The following is a 20829-nucleotide window of genomic DNA, read 5'->3' as shown; positions in this document are numbered from 1 at the left end:
AGTGGATTGATAGGATGTGTAAAGAAGTAGAAGAAAAGTTTGAAATATGTAAAACCGATGAGGCGTATAATATAATTAAAAGGAATTTTAGAGATGTAGGATACAGTAGTAATAATATAAGAAACGAGACAGGGGTCATTTTGATAGAGAATGAAGAAAAGGCAGATAGGTGAAAAGAATATTTAGAGAACCTATATGGAGGTCATGAATTAGGAGATATGTTGGAGAAGGAAGATAGTGTGGAGATAGATGACCTAGGTTATCCCATAATGAGAGAAGAGTTTGATGTAGCATTAAAAAACTTAAAGAATAATAAGGCGCCAGGTATAGGTGGGATACAGGAGAAACTACTTGATCGCGTAAAAAAAGAATTTCGAGAACTTTCTAGAAAAATGAGGAACTGCCAAAAAAGTTCGGTGACAATATAAATAGCAGACTATAAACAGTTGGAGGAAATTCTTATATGAGCAAGTGCCATTATAATATTAAAAATAAGGAGAACACTGGGAGATACAGTCAAATAAATAAGCACTTATAAAAACTGTGAGAGATAAAAATACAATAGTACAAATAATATTCAAGTATAGGTAATGTATCGTCATTTTGTAAAATTTGCTGCTTGTGAAGTATTTCAAGCGTCAAATAAGGACTTATTATGATATTTTAATTAATCTAGCTGAATCGACGAAGTAACCTACATATGTGATAGGTGAACCATATTAATAAGAAAATTGAAGTTCTTGGTCAGAAATTTATCGCAATTACTATACGAGGATCGCGATTTCGATTTTACTTGATCTAATCACGAGAACGTTAATCTTCTTCTGAATAATATGAGTCTAATTGGTGTTTCTGTGTAAAATATAGAGATATTATATAACTTGAATCATACAGAGAAGGATAGAAAAAAAGATAGAAGAACTAACACAGAGCCGGGCAAACTCGGATCTTTTGCATCCCGAGAGATCCTCAAGGTTAACCAAGTAGCTCCTCATTGATCCTGCGAGTGCGAGTGAGATGATTCTTTCCTTTTCTTATCCCTTCCATTTCGTAGATGAGTCCCCTCTTCCATAGCCAAACCCAATAGTTTTGCGAACGTAGTAACGAAAATTTTCGTAGGTATTATTTAAGTTGCGAGAGTGGCTTCGCTCGTCTACGGGATGAAGGGGCTTGATATGGGAGTGGAAGGGAGAAGAAAAAGACAAAACAAAATTATTTATTACTGCTTACTCTCTCGTACTCATTGAAGGGTATGGAGTGACTCAAACTAACCTCATGTAGCGGCTCCTGCGAAGTTAAAGTTTGCCCGGCTCTAAAGTAACAGGTAAAGATCAATTTGGATTTAGAAGAAACAGATGAACTTAAAAGAATACCATAGAAAAGGGAAAGGACGCGTACATGAGATTCGTAGTTTTAGAAAAAAACTTTTGACAATGTTAAATACGGCAAGGTGTCAAATATACTTAAAAATATAGGGATGAGATACAGGGATATGAGAGTGATACAAAGTTTATATAAAGAGTAACAGGCATCAGTTATAGAACTTGAGCAACAACTTAGAGAAGTAAATATTAGAAAAGGAGTTAGACATCATTAAAGACACGACAGCTTTAGGGATAGATATACAGGGGTAAAATAATAGTTGATGATATATCAGTATTAACATTTGGCAAGGAAAAATTAAAGATGTTTTTAAATAGTTTTGGAAATGGTATTAAAGAAACTGTATTATATGAAAACAAATAAAAGTAAGGAAAGAGTGAATATGATCATAAAAATCATATAAAATAATTAAAGATGTGGGATGTTGTAGTTTTCGCAAAATGCGTAGATTAGCTTAGGACGGGAAACAGTGGAGGTGCGTCTCAGGAATGACGACCCTATGGTAATGATAATATAAGACCTGTTTGTATAAATTAACTACTTGAAAAATTTGCAACAATATGTAAAATCGATATAAATTTTATTTTTTCTAATTCAATTTTCAAAACATTTGTCACTTTCCTAACTAAATTTGTGGGAAACCCTTTTTTTTTATCTGTACATCTTACTTTTATTTATTGTTTTTTACCTGTAGACAGAGTTCACATTTTTCACTTATTCACTTTCAAATAAAAATGCGATATGCGAGAGAATATCACAATAGGATATACCAATGACAAAAGAGTGAAAAGGAATCTGGACGAAAAATTCCTTAAGCATGTTTAGAACGGCTAAAGATAAAATTCGATAGGATCTATGTACACTGCACAGTACCACGGATAACAACGGCAGATTTTCTAAAGAATACACGGTCAACTTCCGAAAAAGGATATAAAAAGTACGAGATGGAACTTTTTGTTATTGTGCCAAAGGAATAAACGATCCGCATTTTATGTCAACTGATGGAAGACAGAAAGCATTGCTTTACAAAATAACGAAATCTCAAACGATTTTCTTTCTAATGCGTTCTGTTTTGACCTAAATTTTTAGTGAGTTGTCACGCCATACTTTGAGCAAGCTGTTAAACTCGAATTACTCGCTTCTTTTTCATGTTAAAAAAGTAAAGCAAGGGATAAACGCCAAAAGCTATTATTGCCATATCAGTTCTTTTATTTATATAAAACTTGTGTACATTGCACATACAGTTATTCTTGGAATAAATTCGTACAAGAAAGAAGCTATATTGTATGTGATTTTAATTGTAAAATTTCGTTACTGATTTCAGTCAGCATATGGAACAGCAATCAAGCAATTTAAATACAAAACAAATTATAATACTTTAAAATTTTAAAATAAACTACGCCAATGATATTTTCAGTCATCTAGTTAGGTAGCCAAATCCCTATAATATTTGTAAATTAAAAGTACTTAAGTAACTGCTAAAACTTTTAATTTTAACGAGATCATTTTTTTTTTACTTAGTTTGGTATTTTTCAGTCTTCCCAATTTTCGCTAAAATTCCTTTCATTTCCAACAAGAATTTGTCAAAGTCGGAACTTAGGTGGTTCTTGAAATTATAGTTGATTTTGAATTATTTTTAACTATAATACTTTATAATTTTAAAATAAACTACGCCAATGATATTTTCAGTCATCTAGTTAGGTAGTCAAATTCCTATAATATTTGTTGATTGTAAACTAAAAGTACTTAAGTAACTTAACGACCCCCGGACGCCCTTCAAACTGGGACAAATCCGGGGAATCCCGGACGGATGGCAGCCCTATGCTCACACCTGGTGGGTATTCATTCTATTTGAGTAGGTTTCCTCAAGGTCAAATCTCTAACCGTTTGAAATAAGTTGTAAAATTAATTTTTTAGGAACAGCATTTTTTCTGGATAAAGGGTACCCTGTATCCTTTTTTGTATTCCTGAAAATGCGTGTACAAAATTTCATGATTATCGATTGAATAGTTAAGATGTGAAATGGTAACAGTCACATTCGCATTTTATAATATTAGTTACGAAAATTTAGTAATTATAACATGTAACCACGATATGATATATTCTTAAACGTTTTTAAACGATAATTTAGATTAAGGCGTTTCATATAGAGTGTAAGTTAAAAAAGTAATAAAACATTAATAAGAGAAAAACCAAAATGGAGAAAAAGCCCTATTGTTTATAAAATGACTGTATAAAATATACATTTTGCATGTTATTTCTCGTTAATCAAACAACAGAAATATACTAAAGAAACATATAAATGCTGAATAATTTTCGTTCAGAATTAGATAAAATTTAGTGGTAACCGTTTTTTTTGTTTTTATTTCTGAAAAGTGAAAAACAGGCACCGTTTGTGAGTTTGATAAACGTTCAATTTTCTATTAAATAACTACTCATAAATTCGTGGAGTATTTATTTTTAACGATTAATTTAGCGAGCATTTGAGTATAACAGTGAACATTTACGAAGCCTATATAACTTTTATCGGAAATTTATTCATTTAGCAAAAATGTGAAATTGGTACCCAGCAGTCATTTTCTTTATGGAGCACCTATAATTTTTATTGAATTAATATTGATAAATTTACTGGAAATTTGTAAAATTCATTGCTAATAAATATCGGTAGTTTAATTTACAGCCTCAATCTAATAGTAACTCTTGATAAAACATTATTGATCGCCCCAGAATCGATTTCAACGGTGTACGTATATTATTATGATATATATTAAGAAGCATGTGCCATACGTAACACTGCATTGAACATTATATACGATAGCGTTACACCAATTATTAATTTGTTTCCTCTATCTGGAAAGTAGAAGGTAGTGACAGATTTCGTTTTTCATAGCTGGTAATCTACACGTTAAGAAAATTGATATTACATTGGGCTTATTGAATGAAGAAATTAACCACAAATCGTGGCTTCTAAAGTTCATCTGCAATGCAACTTCGTGTCGTAGTCTTTGCAAAAACAAATAGTGGTACTAAAGATAATACAGGTTTCTTTTCAATTTCACAACTATTTGAATCTTAATTAATAAATTGTATACTTGGTTAAGTTTTTCAGATTATGNGGAAAGAGTGAATATGATCATAAAAATCATATAAAATAATTAAAGATGTGGGATGTTGTAGTTTTCGCAAAATGCGTAGATTAGCTTAGGACGGGAAACAGTGGAGGTGCGTCTCAGGAATGACGACCCTATGGTAATGATAATATAAGACCTGTTTGTATAAATTAACTACTTGAAAAATTTGCAACAATATGTAAAATCGATATAAATTTTATTTTTTCTAATTCAATTTTCAAAACATTTGTCACTTTCCTAACTAAATTTGTGGGAAACCCTTTTTTTTTATCTGTACATCTTACTTTTATTTATTGTTTTTTACCTGTAGACAGAGTTCACATTTTTCACTTATTCACTTTCAAATAAAAATGCGATATGCGAGAGAATATCACAATAGGATATACCAATGACAAAAGAGTGAAAAGGAATCTGGACGAAAAATTCCTTAAGCATGTTTAGAACGGCTAAAGATAAAATTCGATAGGATCTATGTACACTGCACAGTACCACGGATAACAACGGCAGATTTTCTAAAGAATACACGGTCAACTTCCGAAAAAGGATATAAAAAGTACGAGATGGAACTTTTTGTTATTGTGCCAAAGGAATAAACGATCCGCATTTTATGTCAACTGATGGAAGACAGAAAGCATTGCTTTACAAAATAACGAAATCTCAAACGATTTTCTTTCTAATGCGTTCTGTTTTGACCTAAATTTTTAGTGAGTTGTCACGCCATACTTTGAGCAAGCTGTTAAACTCGAATTACTCGCTTCTTTTTCATGTTAAAAAAGTAAAGCAAGGGATAAACGCCAAAAGCTATTATTGCCATATCAGTTCTTTTATTTATATAAAACTTGTGTACATTGCACATACAGTTATTCTTGGAATAAATTCGTACAAGAAAGAAGCTATATTGTATGTGATTTTAATTGTAAAATTTCGTTACTGATTTCAGTCAGCATATGGAACAGCAATCAAGCAATTTAAATACAAAACAAATTATAATACTTTAAAATTTTAAAATAAACTACGCCAATGATATTTTCAGTCATCTAGTTAGGTAGCCAAATCCCTATAATATTTGTTGATTGTAAACTAAAAGTACTTAAGTAACTGCTAAAACTTTTAATTTTAACGAGATCATTTTTTTTTTACTTAGTTTGGTATTTTTCAGTCTTCCCAATTTTCGCTAAAATTCCTTTCATTTCCAACAAGAATTTGTAAAAGTCGGAACTTAGGTGGTTCTTGAAATTATAGTTGATTTTGAATTATTTTTAACTATAATACTTTATAATTTTAAAATAAACTACGCCAATGATATTTTCAGTCATCTAGTTAGGTAGTCAAATTCCTATAATATTTGTTGATTGTAAACTAAAAGTACTTAAGTAACTTAACGACCCCCGGACGCCCTTCAAACTGGGACAAATCCGGGGAATCCCGGACGGATGGCAGCCCTATGCTCACACCTGGTGGGTATTCATTCTATTTGAGTAGGTTTCCTCAAGGTCAAATCTCTAACCGTTTGAAATAAGTTGTAAAATTAATTTTTTAGGAACAGCATTTTTTCTGGATAAAGGGTACCCTGTATCCTTTTTTGTATTCCTGAAAATGCGTGTACAAAATTTCATGATTATCGATTGAATAGTTAAGATGTGAAATGGTAACAGTCACATTCGCATTTTATAATATTAGTTACGAAAATTTAGTAATTATAACATGTAACCACGATATGATATATTCTTAAACGTTTTTAAACGATAATTTAGATTAAGGCGTTTCATATAGAGTGTAAGTTAAAAAAGTAATAAAACATTAATAAGAGAAAAACCAAAATGGAGAAAAAGCCCTATTGTTTATAAAATGACTGTATAAAATATACATTTTGCATGTTATTTCTCGTTAATCAAACAACAGAAATATACTAAAGAAACATATAAATGCTGAATAATTTTCGTTCAGAATTAGATAAAATTTAGTGGTAACCGTTTTTTTTGTTTTTATTTCTGAAAAGTGAAAAACAGGCACCGTTTGTGAGTTTGATAAACGTTCAATTTTCTATTAAATAACTACTCATAAATTCGTGGAGTATTTATTTTTAACGATTAATTTAGCGAGCATTTGAGTATAACAGTGAACATTTACGAAGCCTATATAACTTTTATCGGAAATTTATTCATTTAGCAAAAATGTGAAATTGGTACCCAGCAGTCATTTTCTTTATGGAGCACCTATAATTTTTATTGAATTAATATTGATAAATTTACTGGAAATTTGTAAAATTCATTGCTAATAAATATCGGTAGTTTAATTTACAGCCTCAATCTAATAGTAACTCTTGATAAAACATTATTGATCGCCCCAGAATCGATTTCAACGGTGTACGTATATTATTATGATATATATTAAGAAGCATGTGCCATACGTAACACTGCATTGAACATTATATACGATAGCGTTACACCAATTATTAATTTGTTTCCTCTATCTGGAAAGTAGAAGGTAGTGACAGATTTCGTTTTTCATAGCTGGTAATCTACACGTTAAGAAAATTGATATTACATTGGGCTTATTGAATGAAGAAATTAACCACAAATCGTGGCTTCTAAAGTTCATCTGCAATGCAACTTCGTGTCGTAGTCTTTGCAAAAACAAATAGTGGTACTAAAGATAATACAGGTTTCTTTTCAATTTCACAACTATTTGAATCTTAATTAATAAATTGTATACTTGGTTAAGTTTTTCAGATTATGTCCTATAGTAATAATATCACAATCAATGCCAGTTTGTGGAGTAAAGCTTGTAGTTTATACAGGGTGTTTTTGAAATAAGTAGCAATCTAGCAGGAGTTGATAGAGTTTTATATTACAAGAAAATTAAGTCAATGCTTACAAGTCCGAAAATTCCCCGCCTTTGAGAAAAACGTAGTAGAAAGTACAGACAAATCTAATTTCCGACCTGGAGAGAAATGCGACAATGCAACGCCGTATTCAATCAACTAGCACTATCAGTGCTGTATTTCTTTTGTATGCTTTTGCTCGTGTATTGTTTATTATTAGTTAGATTATAATGAGAGAGATTCAAGATATTTATGATACAGCCAACTGCAGCAATCGTAATTTGTTTTGTGATAGTGTGACAAATATTAAGGGAGAAGTGGCTGCAGCCTTACCATTTATAGCAAATTCAAGCCTTGCATTAAACTAATTTTCAGCTCTAGCAGTGGTTTCGCCGGGAAAGTACTGCAAAGCCCAATTGTTTTCTTAGAGTGGTGTTTACTAACAAATGTTGTTTCACGAAATAATGATAATCATGCAGCATTGGTGTAAATTTGCTCGATTCAAAAATGATTTTGATAGATGTTCCAATGCCTGCCTTCTAGAAAGGGATTCAAATTGCAAACAATTTTGTAGTATACGGACGTGTGTGTGATGCTTTTATAAGAATTAAATTTTTTTATCTATACTATGATAGGCATCTAAACATTATGTATAGTAGTTATTTTGTTGATGTTTACTTTAGCCGATCGACAAGCGATTTGGTTGGTTGTTGTAGCATCTGAGTCCTTATCTCAACTCATTGCGTAGCCACTGACCTACGGTGTCAATTCACACCCAGGACCGGCTTCGAATTGTAACTTGTTTTTGAAGTGAAAACTTCTTGGGCACTTTTTGGCAGGGGAAAATGTTATGGGTTCGCGTCACCGACACGCTCACGACTGGCGCACGCACAGCGGCCGTGTGCTGTAGGCGTTAAACGCTTTTTGGATGGGTGAAACTCTCTTCTCTGGTGAAACCTAGTGCGTTCGCGTCACCGACATGCTTGTAGCGGTATATCTGAGTATATTTGTAGTTATACAGCTACGACGATCGATGCGGTTTTTACGCGATACTTAGATAAATTTCAATCAAATGTTTTCATTTCTTACTTTAGTTACCATAAGCCTATTGTATTTTTTTTAGAACACAATGAAATAATTGAAAGTACAAAAAGTCTAAGAATTGTTGAAATTAATGATGATAATGATGCAAACAATGTTAAAAATCAAGTACATTGAAATTTATGTAAATATTTGAATAATAAAAAAACATATAAACATGCATATAATTATTGCTTGGAGTGTCAATAGATGTGAAAACCAGATTGATGTTGATAATTTTTATTCAAACATTGTGAAATTTCAAATTTTAATACTAAAAGTTCTATGTTTTCACTTCTATCGGCAGTCCCTATAACTGCCAATTTTTTTTTACAATTTGTTTTGTCTCTTAATCACGCTGCTATACTCACCATTGCATCTATTTGACACCCTTCAAAGTTTGCTACTTATTTCAGAAACACTATATATAATAATCTGGCTCGGACGCCTTCCCCTTTAGTACAAGGTTTTATCAGGGTAGCTTTTAAACTTAATGATTCATTATTGTGTTGGTTTTTCGAATAAACTTTCTCCTTTGCTCCCATCTTGGCTTTGACTTTATTGTCTTAAAATTAAAAGAAGAAATGGAAATTGAAAAATTACAAAATTAAGACCAACTTTCTTTATTACTAGCACTTCATCCTGGAGCAATGACCGCTTCTGTGTACAGTTAAAATAAATTGGAACCTTCAAAGCATAGTGATAAAAATTACAAAGAATTTGGTTTTACGAGAAAACTATTTGATACTAATTTCATTATCTCCAAACGAGCGGCGAGTTAAATTATTAGATTGTAAATTGAAAAAGGGGAAAAAGCGATAATAGATATCTGAATTGATAAAAATGGGTCGAGAAGCACCGAAATGAAAACAACCTCCGGAGCCTTTTGTGGTACATTGAGTGACGTACAGAGCAGTTCAAGCTTATTAGGACATCATGCCTGAAAGGGTATGTTCATCGAAGTGACTACGATACCGGACGTAAAAGCTTACTTTGATGTAACTCTAACCGCAGAAACACTTCCTGTTATGGGGTTCATCTGATTAACGCTAAAGAGGAACAAAGAATGCAATGGACAAGAAACTGAATATTGTTTTGTTTCTCCGTGTCACCTCCTAAACAAAGTGTGATGTACTGATGTATTAAATTACACCTAGATATGTTTAAAAAACATTAACGATGAAACAGGAAATCAATCATGAGACTTTCAATTGACTAAATAACTAGGGCATTGCATATTACTTTCTCTATTAGATCTGGATTGTAATTAGTTATTTAAACATTAATAGTAGTAGTTCGTACGATGTAGATAGTTGAAATAGAAAACGCAAAATATGAAATGATTTCCATTTCAAATATTTACAGATTCACACGACAATCTGGTAGTATTTTCTATACACTAGTGGCGACTTGAGAACGGAACATAATAATATTCGATTGCAGTATTAGCATCTAGCAAGGAGGACTTAGAGATAGATTTAAATAAAATGGAAGCGGTACTGACAGATCAGTACTGTATGAAAATAAATAAAACTAAAACTACAATACTGGTTTGCAAGGGAAGAAAAAGTAGGAAAAGAGCGAATATAAAGATAGGAGACTAAAAATTAGAAGAAGTGGCTGATTTTTGAGATCTAGAAAGTCAGGTAAGCGAGGATGGAAGGAGTAGTAGGGATATAAAGTAGAGGAAAGCGCAGGGTCGTGTTGCCTTTAATAAAAAGAAGTCACTTCTCTGCTTGCGAACGGTCAATTTAGAAATTCTAAAAAGGTTGTTAAAGGTGTATGTTTGGAGCACGACGCTGTACGGGTACGAAACATGGACAGTGGGCGCAGTGGAAAAGAAAAGGTTAGAAGTGTTCGAAATGTGGTGTTATAGGCGGATGATGAGGATAACGTGGGTAGAAAAGGTTAGAAATGAACAGGTATTAGAAAGAATAGAAGAAGAGAGGACTCTATGGAAGTCAATAAAAAATAGGCGAGATAGGTTGGTAGGACACCTCAGGCATGAAGGTCTAGTCAGAGACATATTAGAGGCGAAAACAGGAGTTAGGAGGGATAGAGGTAGACCTAGATTAGATTACTGTTCGCAAATAGTTAAGGATATGGGTTGTTCTAGTTTTAGGGAAATGCGAAGTTAAGCTCAGAATAGAAAAGAGTGGAGGTACGTGTCCAACTAGTCTTAGGATTGACGAGCTTATGAAGATGATGCATGTAAATATAAACCACAGCATTATCTTTTCAAAAAAACCCTTAAAAGAAAATTTGTCAGCTAAAATGTAGTAATAGGTAGTCAAAATGTCCTTACAAAGGTCAATATATGAGTTAGACTAGAATATTCGATACTTTGCTCATTTTCATTTCATTTGTTCCAGTCTTGGTGTTGGTCTTGGTCTTGGTCTTGATCATTTAATCTGATACTTACTTTTTTTTATAATTCTTCTAAGCCCAATTTTTTTTATATGTCGGTACAACAATTGTATTACATGCTGAAATTTTTCATCCTACATGCGAGCATGTCATGACTTAATGAAAATAGTGTCGATAGCTGTGAGAGTTATGAAAACTCGAAGCAGAAGAACATATTAAATACGAAATATTAATATGAAAATTCATTTTTCGAATTTTTTACCCACTACAAACTACCTCAGGTTAATGAAGGAAAATTGTTGCTGTTGTCACATCCTCGCCGGGAATCGAACCTGGGTGCTTTAGCTTTACGCACCAATGCTCCGACTACTAAGCTACGAGAGATGACAACAGCAGCAACGACAAACGTACTTATTAAGTCACAAATTTGTCTAACTAATATAATTATGTATACTACATATAACTATATATGTACTAACCACTACTAAAAATGTCAAAGTGTTTCATTAACATATTAAAGTTCCTTTATACAGCTTAACTCATAATCCACCGTAATAATGTTTCGTTTATCCGTTCGTTACTTCAAAGAGTGATTACCAAGAACTAGCAACAGATTTAGAAATAGGATTGATTAGATTTGAAAATAATGATTGTAACTATCAGAATGTTATCAACATAGTTCACTAATAACATATGTTCGCAGACTTTATCAAAAAATCTATTCACTCAAAATTCAAATGTTTCGTTTAGTCGTATTTGGTCTATTGTTGCATATTCGGTATTGGATTTAGTCTTGGTCTCCTTCGTTTGGTCTTGGCTTTAATCCTGCTAGTATAAAGACAGTTTTGGACGCAAGATCAAGACTAATTTTACTCACTATTTCATTTGTTGATATTTTTTAGTAGAATTTCTTAAAAATACTGTACCTAAAAGAATTTGTCGAATATTCTTGAATGTTTTAGAATATTGTAGGAGAAATTTTGAAAGGCGTAATAATGTATCGAATATTCTAGAATATTGTAGAATTTTCTATGAATGCTTTTCACGAATGTGTCGAATACTATCGGAGAATTTCGAAAAATGCTCCATGAAATGAGCCAGCAGGATGACGTGAAACATTAATAACAACGATGCGACTTTTAGCCAAATGTTCAGAATCGTTTTTTGAAGATTTGATTTGATTTAAATTCTAGAATGCTCATCCCCTTGACTTTTTAAACGAACCAAACCAAGCGGCGACTGCATGGATGCATCTGTTTGGAACAAAATAACTATCCTTGTCAAAGAAGAGAATGAGACACTTCATTGATCGTAATGCTGCAATTAATAAACGAGAAAATTCCATAGGACTCTCTAATAAAGTACCGTAGCAATTGCCGTTCCTCAGGCCAAAAATTCTATGCCTAATTTTAATTGACCTTAAGCAGGGCATTACTCTGTAAAAATTTATTCCTCTTTTACTCCTGTAAATATAAAGTCATCTTATTCAAAAGTAAATTAAACACAGAGAGGAGATTTGCTTCATCTTAGTCCTTCTCTTATTAAAAGAAAATCACAAAAGGCTGACGATTGAAATTTTCGGGAGACTATAATCATTAGGACAGCAATATTAAGAAAGAAGTCATTCAAAGTTATTCAATTGGAGTGTCGCAGTTGAAAAGTAATTGAAGCTGAACTTTTCTTGCTGTTAATGGGAATGGGAAATGATTATTGTTTTAAAAAGCGTCATCCACTTAGGTATCCTTTAAAAGGTAGGCGCTTCTTTAAATTTATTTAAGAAATTTGTCGGTACGAAGCCATTAAAACTAAAAAAATACTTGATAAAGTTTTAAAAATGGAGAAACGTTCAAAGTTCAAAGCTCAATCGATCCTGTTTCGATAAATTTCGAAAAAATACCGCCCAATCTAACGTGTCACATATGCATTTAGACAAAATTCAGCTTTCAAATGCATATTCAACGACCATGATTCCCGTTACCTACAACAATCTACATCATATTCAAAAATTTATGTGGGGGGAGCCTCACTACATTGTAAGTATCTGGAATAGCAATCAGGCAATTTAAATACAAAACAAACTATAATACTTTAAAATTTTAAAATAAACTACGCCAATGATATTTTCAGTCATCTAGTTAGGTAGTCAAATTCCTATAATATTTGTTGATTGTAAACTAAATGTCCTTAAGTAACTGCTAAAACAACGAGATCAATTTTTTTTATATTATGAATGAATTTTTAACTAAGATTTATTTCAATTTATCGCTTATCTATAAAAAAAAATTGGATTTCCTTTGACAACAAAAGTGTCCTTTTTAAAAACCCCTGCAGGACGACCCCCGGACGCCCTTCAAACTGGGACAAATCCGGGGAATCCCGGACGGATGGCAGCACTATGCTCACACCTGGTGGGTATTCATTCTATTTGAGTAGGTTTCCTCAAGGTCAAATCTCTAACCGTTTGAAATAAGTTGTAAAATTAATTGACTACGATACCGGACGTAAAAGCTTACTTTGATGTAACTCTAACCGCAGAAACACTTCCTGTTATGGGGTTCATTTGATTAACGCCAAAGAGGAACAAAGAATGCAATGGACAAGAAACTAAATATTGTTTTGTTTCTCCGTGTCACCTCCTAAACAAAGTGTGATGTACTGATGTATTAAATTACACCTAGATATGATTAAAAAACATTAACGATGAAACAGGAAACCAATCATGAGACTTTCGATTGACTAAATAACTATCTGGCCTAAAGAATTAGTTTAGATTTTACTTTATCATTTGGAACGACACTGATAGGATTTTGGATACGACCATCCTGGTTTAAATTTTTCTACGGTTTAGTCAAGTAAGACTGGTTCCACACGCACCTCCACTCTTTCCTATCCTGAGCTAATCTTCGCATTTCCATAAAACTAGAACAACCCACATCCTTAACTATTTGTGAACATTAATCTAATCTAGGTCTACCTCTACCCCTTCTAACTCCCGTTTCTGCCTCTAATATGTCTCTGGCTAGACCTTCATGCCTGAGAAAGTGTCCATAGAGCCCTCTGTTCTCCTACTCTTTCTAATACCTCCTCATTTCTAACCTTCTCAATCCACGGTATCCCCATTATTCGCCTGTAACACCACATTTCGAACGCTTTTAACCTTTTATTTTACGCAGCGCCCACCGTCCATATTTCGCACCCGTACAGCGCCGGGCGCCAAACATATACCCTCAACAATCGAATTTCTAAATTAACCGTTCGCGAGCATAGAAGTGATTTCTATTTATCGAAGGCAGCTCGACCCTGTGCTATCCTCTACTTTATATCCCTAGTACTCCTTCCGTCCTGACTTATCTGATTTCCTAGATAGGTACCTAAAATTAGCAATTTCTTCTAATTTTTCGTTCTTTCCCTACTTTTTCTTCCCCTGCATACCAGTGTTTCTGTTTTACTTTTATTTACTTTCATACAGTACTGTTCTGTATGTGAGTGCCCCCTCACTTTGATTTGACAAAATGAAAGCAGGCGTTTACAGTCGATCAGGGTCAAAAATGATGTCTTACAGTAAAAAACATATTCCTTCCTCCAAAAAATGGTACATATGGGTGGCGCTCAGACCTCAAACATACTTGTTATCTACAGAAGCATATTTTTTAAATAGTTTATTTAAGAAACGTACTTTCAAAAAATTTTAAGGGTTTCAGTTTTTGACTTTCTGCTGTCCGGAACTGGACCACGGTCCGCCAGTTACCGACCGTTGCTATGGTACATTTTCATATTTAGCATAAACAGGCACACCAATTTCCAACAGTATAAAACAAAGGCAACATTTCCGTACTATTTACTTATGATTTATAAATATTTGCGCAACACATACCTTTTTCTCAATTCAACTGTGTATTCTGCTTTTATTCAGTATTTATTGGAAAAAAGAATTTCCACCTTCTATTTTTTCTGTTTGTAGTAGAAAACATACATACATAAATATGTCATATTTATGTGAAGTAAGAGATCGACAGTCTTGTACAGAACATAAAATATTAATGTTATTGTTTACGATTTACGTACTTTCCTGTTCAAGTTTCTTGTATTTCTTTTATCTTTTTTCTCTGCTTTCGAAAAGGACAAGAACAACTGACTCTCTGTATAAATAATTCAGTTTCACGACTGGAATGACTGTAACATTAAGTATTAAAGTTTTAAAAGAATAGTAACAATGTTATCCGTTTTTTTACAGAGATCAAGGCACCACAGGGATTCCATTAGTTACAGTCCTTCAACAACTTTTATGCCATTGTTGGAAACAAGTAAGCCGAATATTCACTTTTTGTTCTGCTTATTAGTTTGTTGGGTAATTCTAGACTTATAAAATTATGTTTTATTTTACGTTAAAGTAGATTTAAATTAGCATAGCAATTACAAAGAATCTGGGATTCTATTATAACAATTCCAAACTCAAAGCGGATTTACAAAATGAAAACTTTGTACATGAGACAATCTTCAATAAAAATACGAAATTAAAATCAAAACGAGAAGAGGTAAAACTTTTGTTTTTAAATTATATGGGTAATTGGGATTTTTTCGGTGTGTTTTTTATCCAATACGTCATTGAGTAGAGCTTTTACACAAAAACTCATTTTTTAAGAACAAGTTTTTCAATTTCAGTTTTTCTATGAAATAAGTTTCGAATAGTAACGAATAAAAAAAGGTATATCTACAGCATAAAATAGGGATGTCTAATTTTCTTTTATTTGTAATAGTTTAATACATAAGGTGCCTATATATATGTATGTATATACGGGATGCAACAGAAATAAGTACCGAGTTTTGGAGGGTGCAAACTGGGTACTGAAATAAGAAAACTCTGCAGCTAGATACATGGAGAAGTAAATTGCCGCCAAGACTGTATAGATTGCCAAAAATACACAAAGCAGTAGTACAAAGTACCACTGGTTCACCAATATACCACTTGGCTAAACATTTGACCACTTAGTTGGCTCCGCACGTAGGAATCTCCGAACATCACATTCGAAATTCAAAACATTTCACCGATAATCTGACCAATATCAGATTAAATGACTCTGACATCCTAGTCAGCTTCGATGTAGAATCATTATTCACGAAGGTAGCACTAAAGGATACATTGGAACTACTACAGACGCGTTTTCCCGATGATGAAGTCGCACTATTCGAACACTGCCTGACGTCCAGCTACTTCCTATAGAACCAAAATTTCTGCAAACAAATCGACGGGGTAGCAATGGGTAGCCCACTTAGTCCACTAATCCCAAATTTCTACATGGAGTTCTTTGAGACGACTGCCTTAGAGACTTATTGGCATCGATGATACTTTCGTCGTATTGCCACATGGAGAGGATAAGCTGAACAATTTTTTAGATCACCTGAATAGCTAGCATCAAAACATATGCTTCATAAAGGAACAGGAGAGAGATGGAAGAATTGCGTGAAAACAACTACTACAGGCCAAGTCTACCGGAAAGCCACACATGCAGATACATATCTGAACGCTGCTTCCAACCACCATCCACCCCAAAAAAGGACAGTCATCAAAACACTGGTTAACAGGGCTAAACTCATCGCAGACAAGGAACATGTACAGCCGCAAGTGGACCCCTACAGAAAGCTCTACAAGCAAACGGTTACAGCTACAGTGAAACCCAGAGAGTAATACATCCTAGAAGCCACCACAACGAGAAGTACACAATGACTGATAAGGAAAAACTCGCAACTTGTCTTCTTTATATTCAGAATATCACGGACAGAATAGCTAAGATTCTTGAAAAAAAGGGAATAAAAACAACATTTCTACCCACTCACAAAATTCAAAATGAACTACGATCAGCAAAGGATCCACTACTAACACCAGGAGTTTACCGTATACCCTGTGAATGTGGTAAAAACTACATTGAGATGACGCAACGCAGCATATTGACAAGGAGGAAAGAACACGAAAAATCAGCTATAGATCAACAGGCGCTTGAGGAAGGCCACACCATACAGTTCAAAGATACAACTGTCCTGATTAGAATGTCGTGATTCTACAATCTAGCTAGAAGGGAGGCTTTGGAAATTGAACAACATCGTAATAACATAAACAGAGATGATGGCTCACATATCAACAAAGCTTGGAAACCGACATTGAAAAATAAATAATGTGCTACCAACTGAAGAGGACCGGATCAACATAAAACCATAAAACTCTAGTACAAGCTCCAGGTAACCCGTTCTCAAACTGCGTCAGATACGACTCAGCACTTGCCCAGCCACTACTGAAGATGCCGTCTATCAAAGAACGCCGGCCGTGAAAGCTTAAGAACTACAGTAAATAAACAGTAGCGAAAAGATACAAAACAAATACTACACTAATAAAATAATTCGAAGTGGTCTGTATTCTGTCGACACTGGAGCATACGTAATCCTAAAATTTAGCATCGTACTACAGATGGCGTTTACCGCGCCATTTGTGGTATTTTCTAAAACGCGCTGTTAAGACAGCAGGTAAAAATTGGTCTGTAATGTAGCATCGTACTACAGATGGCGTTTACCGCGCCATTTGTGGTATTTTCTAAAACGCGCTGTTAAGACAGCAGGTAAAAGTTGGTCTGTGTCATGTCGGAGCTGTCTGCGACGAGCTGATGAGATCCAAAAAGATCGAAATCGCGATCCGCGTCTGGCAGTTTCGATAGAATACAGACCACTTCGAATTATTTTATTCGATTATGGTAACGTGCCTATCACGTTGAGGTTAGCTACGCCGGGANGTTCTCGTCTGTTACCAAAACATACGAATCCCAAGATGAAAAGTGTCCTAGGAAATCGCTTATATAAATTCGAATAACTTCACCTTTCCCTATCGGATCACTACGTATAGCTTTCAACTTGTGATATCTAATAATATTTAATTTTTATCGTTCTTCTTAAAATGATCAGTGCTGTCTTGGTGTGACATTACGTTACAGTAAAGTTTGTATAGATACTTATTATTTTTTTTCTTATGTATGGTTACCATACTACATTACTTAAACCACTATTTTCTATTATTTTGTAAAACGGAGAATTTCCCGTTGATTTTATAAAGAAATAAATAAATGATCAAAGGAAATCAGTATTAAACTTATTTCAATTATTAGTTTTGGTAGTATAATTCAGGTGTAATAAATATATCGCTTGTACATTACAATATGTGCACCCATCTCTATTTTTAATACATTATTTTTCCAAATTTTCCCAAAACTATCAGTCATGTTATCGAATGCCTGTATAATTTATAGTTAAATAAATGAGAATTTTATAAATTGTGATCCCAGCTATTTGTTTTGTGTATCGTATATGTGTACATTTAGGAAATTTTTCTCATCCCAATGCCCTGCTTTCCGTTTCGCAACATGGGTGTAAGTTTCAGACCGGTTTCCATTACCGTTTCTTCTTGCTAAAGTAATCTCCTAAGTCCACCTATAATCCTTTTTAACACTCAGGGAACAGAAGGCCTTTTTATAAACCAATATCGATTTACAGTTTTTCCCAAACACCACCGATTCGAATCACATGAACTTGTTACTGTTTTATTTACTATTTTGGAGAAACGACAATTTTTAGCTGAAACTGAAAAAAGTTACTTACGAGTACTTACATGCATTACATATATGTATACATATACTTATTACTTAACTTAACGTTACAAATAGTTATGTCTTACTCAAAAATTATTGCATGTATAATTTTATATACTATGCAATGGCAGAATGTGCGAAATAATGCGAATAGAATAGAAAGAGGCCGAGCACATTAGAAGTTCATAATAACAAAACGAGAAAAAGATAATAATTGACGATGGGCTGGGTAATTTAATAATCGATTATTCCAGTTTATTGATTCTTCTAATCGATCGTTTTAACAAACTTAAAATAATGGATTATTAAACGATTAATCGGATAACTTGGCAAGCCCTAGTTTGTATAATGTAATACAACCTAGTACCAAAGAGAAAATACTGATTATTAATTTTTTGGCTGCTCTAAATAGACAAGTGTTATGGAACTGTTTGAAAATGCATTTTATGAAATTAATCATTGCTTATTAAACGCTAGTGCACCAACAAATTTTTGTCATTAACTTAAGAAAATCTGTAGTGGCAAGAAATTAACTTGATTTCACGTTAATATTTGATAACTATTAAAATATTAACCGCTACTAAAAGTAGAAACTTTCTTAAAAGTGTTGATATTAAAAAAAAACAAACGTGCAATTATACAACACGCTACTGAAGTGAAACTTCTTCAAACACACAAACATACCGGGATAGGGGTTAAGAAATTGATTTAATGGTATTATTTGTACATTATGAATTTAAATTTTACACTATACATGCCGGAGTTGCCTGTAACGAACGTTGCATTGAAGCGCGCATACGGCTCAAGCGATCCCCACTACGAACTCGACTACGTGGCCGAGCAGAGGGGGGACATCCGTTGCATGATTTCGTTACATAGCAACACGCATGAAACAAACTTACCCTACCGTGCGTAATGTTTCACTTCAAAAATTAGTCTCACAAAAATGGAGTTCTCGTATCAACAAGATTGGGAGTTATACCCTCTAAGCTCCCTCTAAAAACGGTAGTGTTCTTGGTATTTCATAAACGTAACGATTGTAAACGTAGAGTAATACAGATAGCTAAATAAATTGATAGAATTATTTATTATTTCAGATCCTTGTCTAGTGCATTACTGCATGAAAGGAAGAGAGTGCGTTTTAACCTCAGAAGGCGAAGCAACGTGTGTGTGTCAACGTCATTGTGGGACTCACAGGAGACTTGTCTGCGGTTCAGATGGTCACATATATCCTAATCATTGTGAACTTCATCGAGCTGCTTGTCTCACTGAAACCGCAATCACCATTGAACATGGTGTACATTGCATCAAACATGGTAAAATTTTCAAATATTTTGATATAAAGAAGAATTATTAAAGTAGAAGCAATTTTTCAAATGTCATTAAAAGACCAAACCAAAGACTCGCAAAACATGGGTCACGTTTATCTACAGTTTTCACTTAACACGTTTAAATAATGTAACGTGAAGGAAATTTCTGAAAGATTTCCACATGTTTCACGTTTTTAATGTCAAGTAATCTACAGGTAAACATGAAAGGTGGGTGATTTATCATAGTATAAGTCCATTACGTACTACAATTTTTTCTCAGTATTCCAAGTCGGAAATTGAGACTTCCTTTCATCATAGTAATCATCATAAGGTCGTCAGTCCTAAGACTGGTTGGACACGCATCTCCACTCTTTCTTAACCTGAGTTAATCTTCGCATTTCCATAAAACTACAACAACCCATATCCTTAACTATTTGCGAACAGTAATCTAATCTAGGTCTACCTCTACCCCTCCTAACTTCCGTTTCTATCTCTAATAAGTCTCTGAATAGACCTTCATGGCGGAGAAGGTGTCCTACTAACCTATCTCGCTCATTTCTTGTTCACTTCCAAAAAGTCCTTTGTTCTCCTATTTTTTCTTATACTGTTTCATTTCTAACTTTCTCTATCCACGGTATCCTTATCATTCGCCACACACACTGTCCATGTTTTGCACCCGTACAGCGCCTTGCTCCAAACATACATCTTTAACAACCTTCTTCGAATTTCTAAATTAACCGTTGGCGAGCACAGAAGTGACTTCTGTTTATTGAAGGCAACTCGACCATACGCTATCCTCTGCTTTATATCCCTGCTACTCCTTCCGTTCTGACTTATCTACAGGCCTGACGCTGGAAGCTGGCGGAAATTTTAAAATGGCGTGGATACGCGGTGGCAAAAGTAGGCAGTTTTAGGTATAACGATTGCAGCCCTCTTTTTTCAGTATTCCTATCAGGGGCGTATATTAAATATTTAAAAATAAGGATCAGTGAGCAAGTAATAGACAGACAAACAGAAGAACTAATTATTGATGTTGGTGACAGTGATAGAGATTCCCATGATGACAGTGAATGTGAAAACTAACTATAAAACAAAAGCAATAGGTT

General features: G+C 33.7%; 1 protein-coding gene across 1 annotated transcript in view; it reads left to right on the top strand.

Annotated features, from left to right (window-relative positions):
- LOC108735198 (follistatin-related protein 5) overlaps positions 1 to 20829 on the top strand; it is a 325521-nt gene that overhangs the window by 234850 nt on the left and 69842 nt on the right. Inside the window, exons 3-4 of the mRNA XM_018467041.1 lie at positions 15020 to 15089; positions 19511 to 19729. Of these exons, the coding sequence (XP_018322543.1) occupies positions 15020 to 15089; positions 19511 to 19729 (289 nt within the window). The remainder of the gene's footprint in view (positions 1 to 15019; positions 15090 to 19510; positions 19730 to 20829) is intronic.

The sequence above is a fragment of the Agrilus planipennis genome, unplaced genomic scaffold (assembly GCF_000699045.2).
Source record: "Agrilus planipennis isolate EAB-ADULT unplaced genomic scaffold, Apla_2.0 scaffold27, whole genome shotgun sequence".
Taxonomy (NCBI): domain Eukaryota; kingdom Metazoa; phylum Arthropoda; class Insecta; order Coleoptera; family Buprestidae; genus Agrilus; species Agrilus planipennis.
Note: the sequence above shows the minus strand (reverse complement) of the source record. Positions and strands in the feature narration are given on the sequence as shown.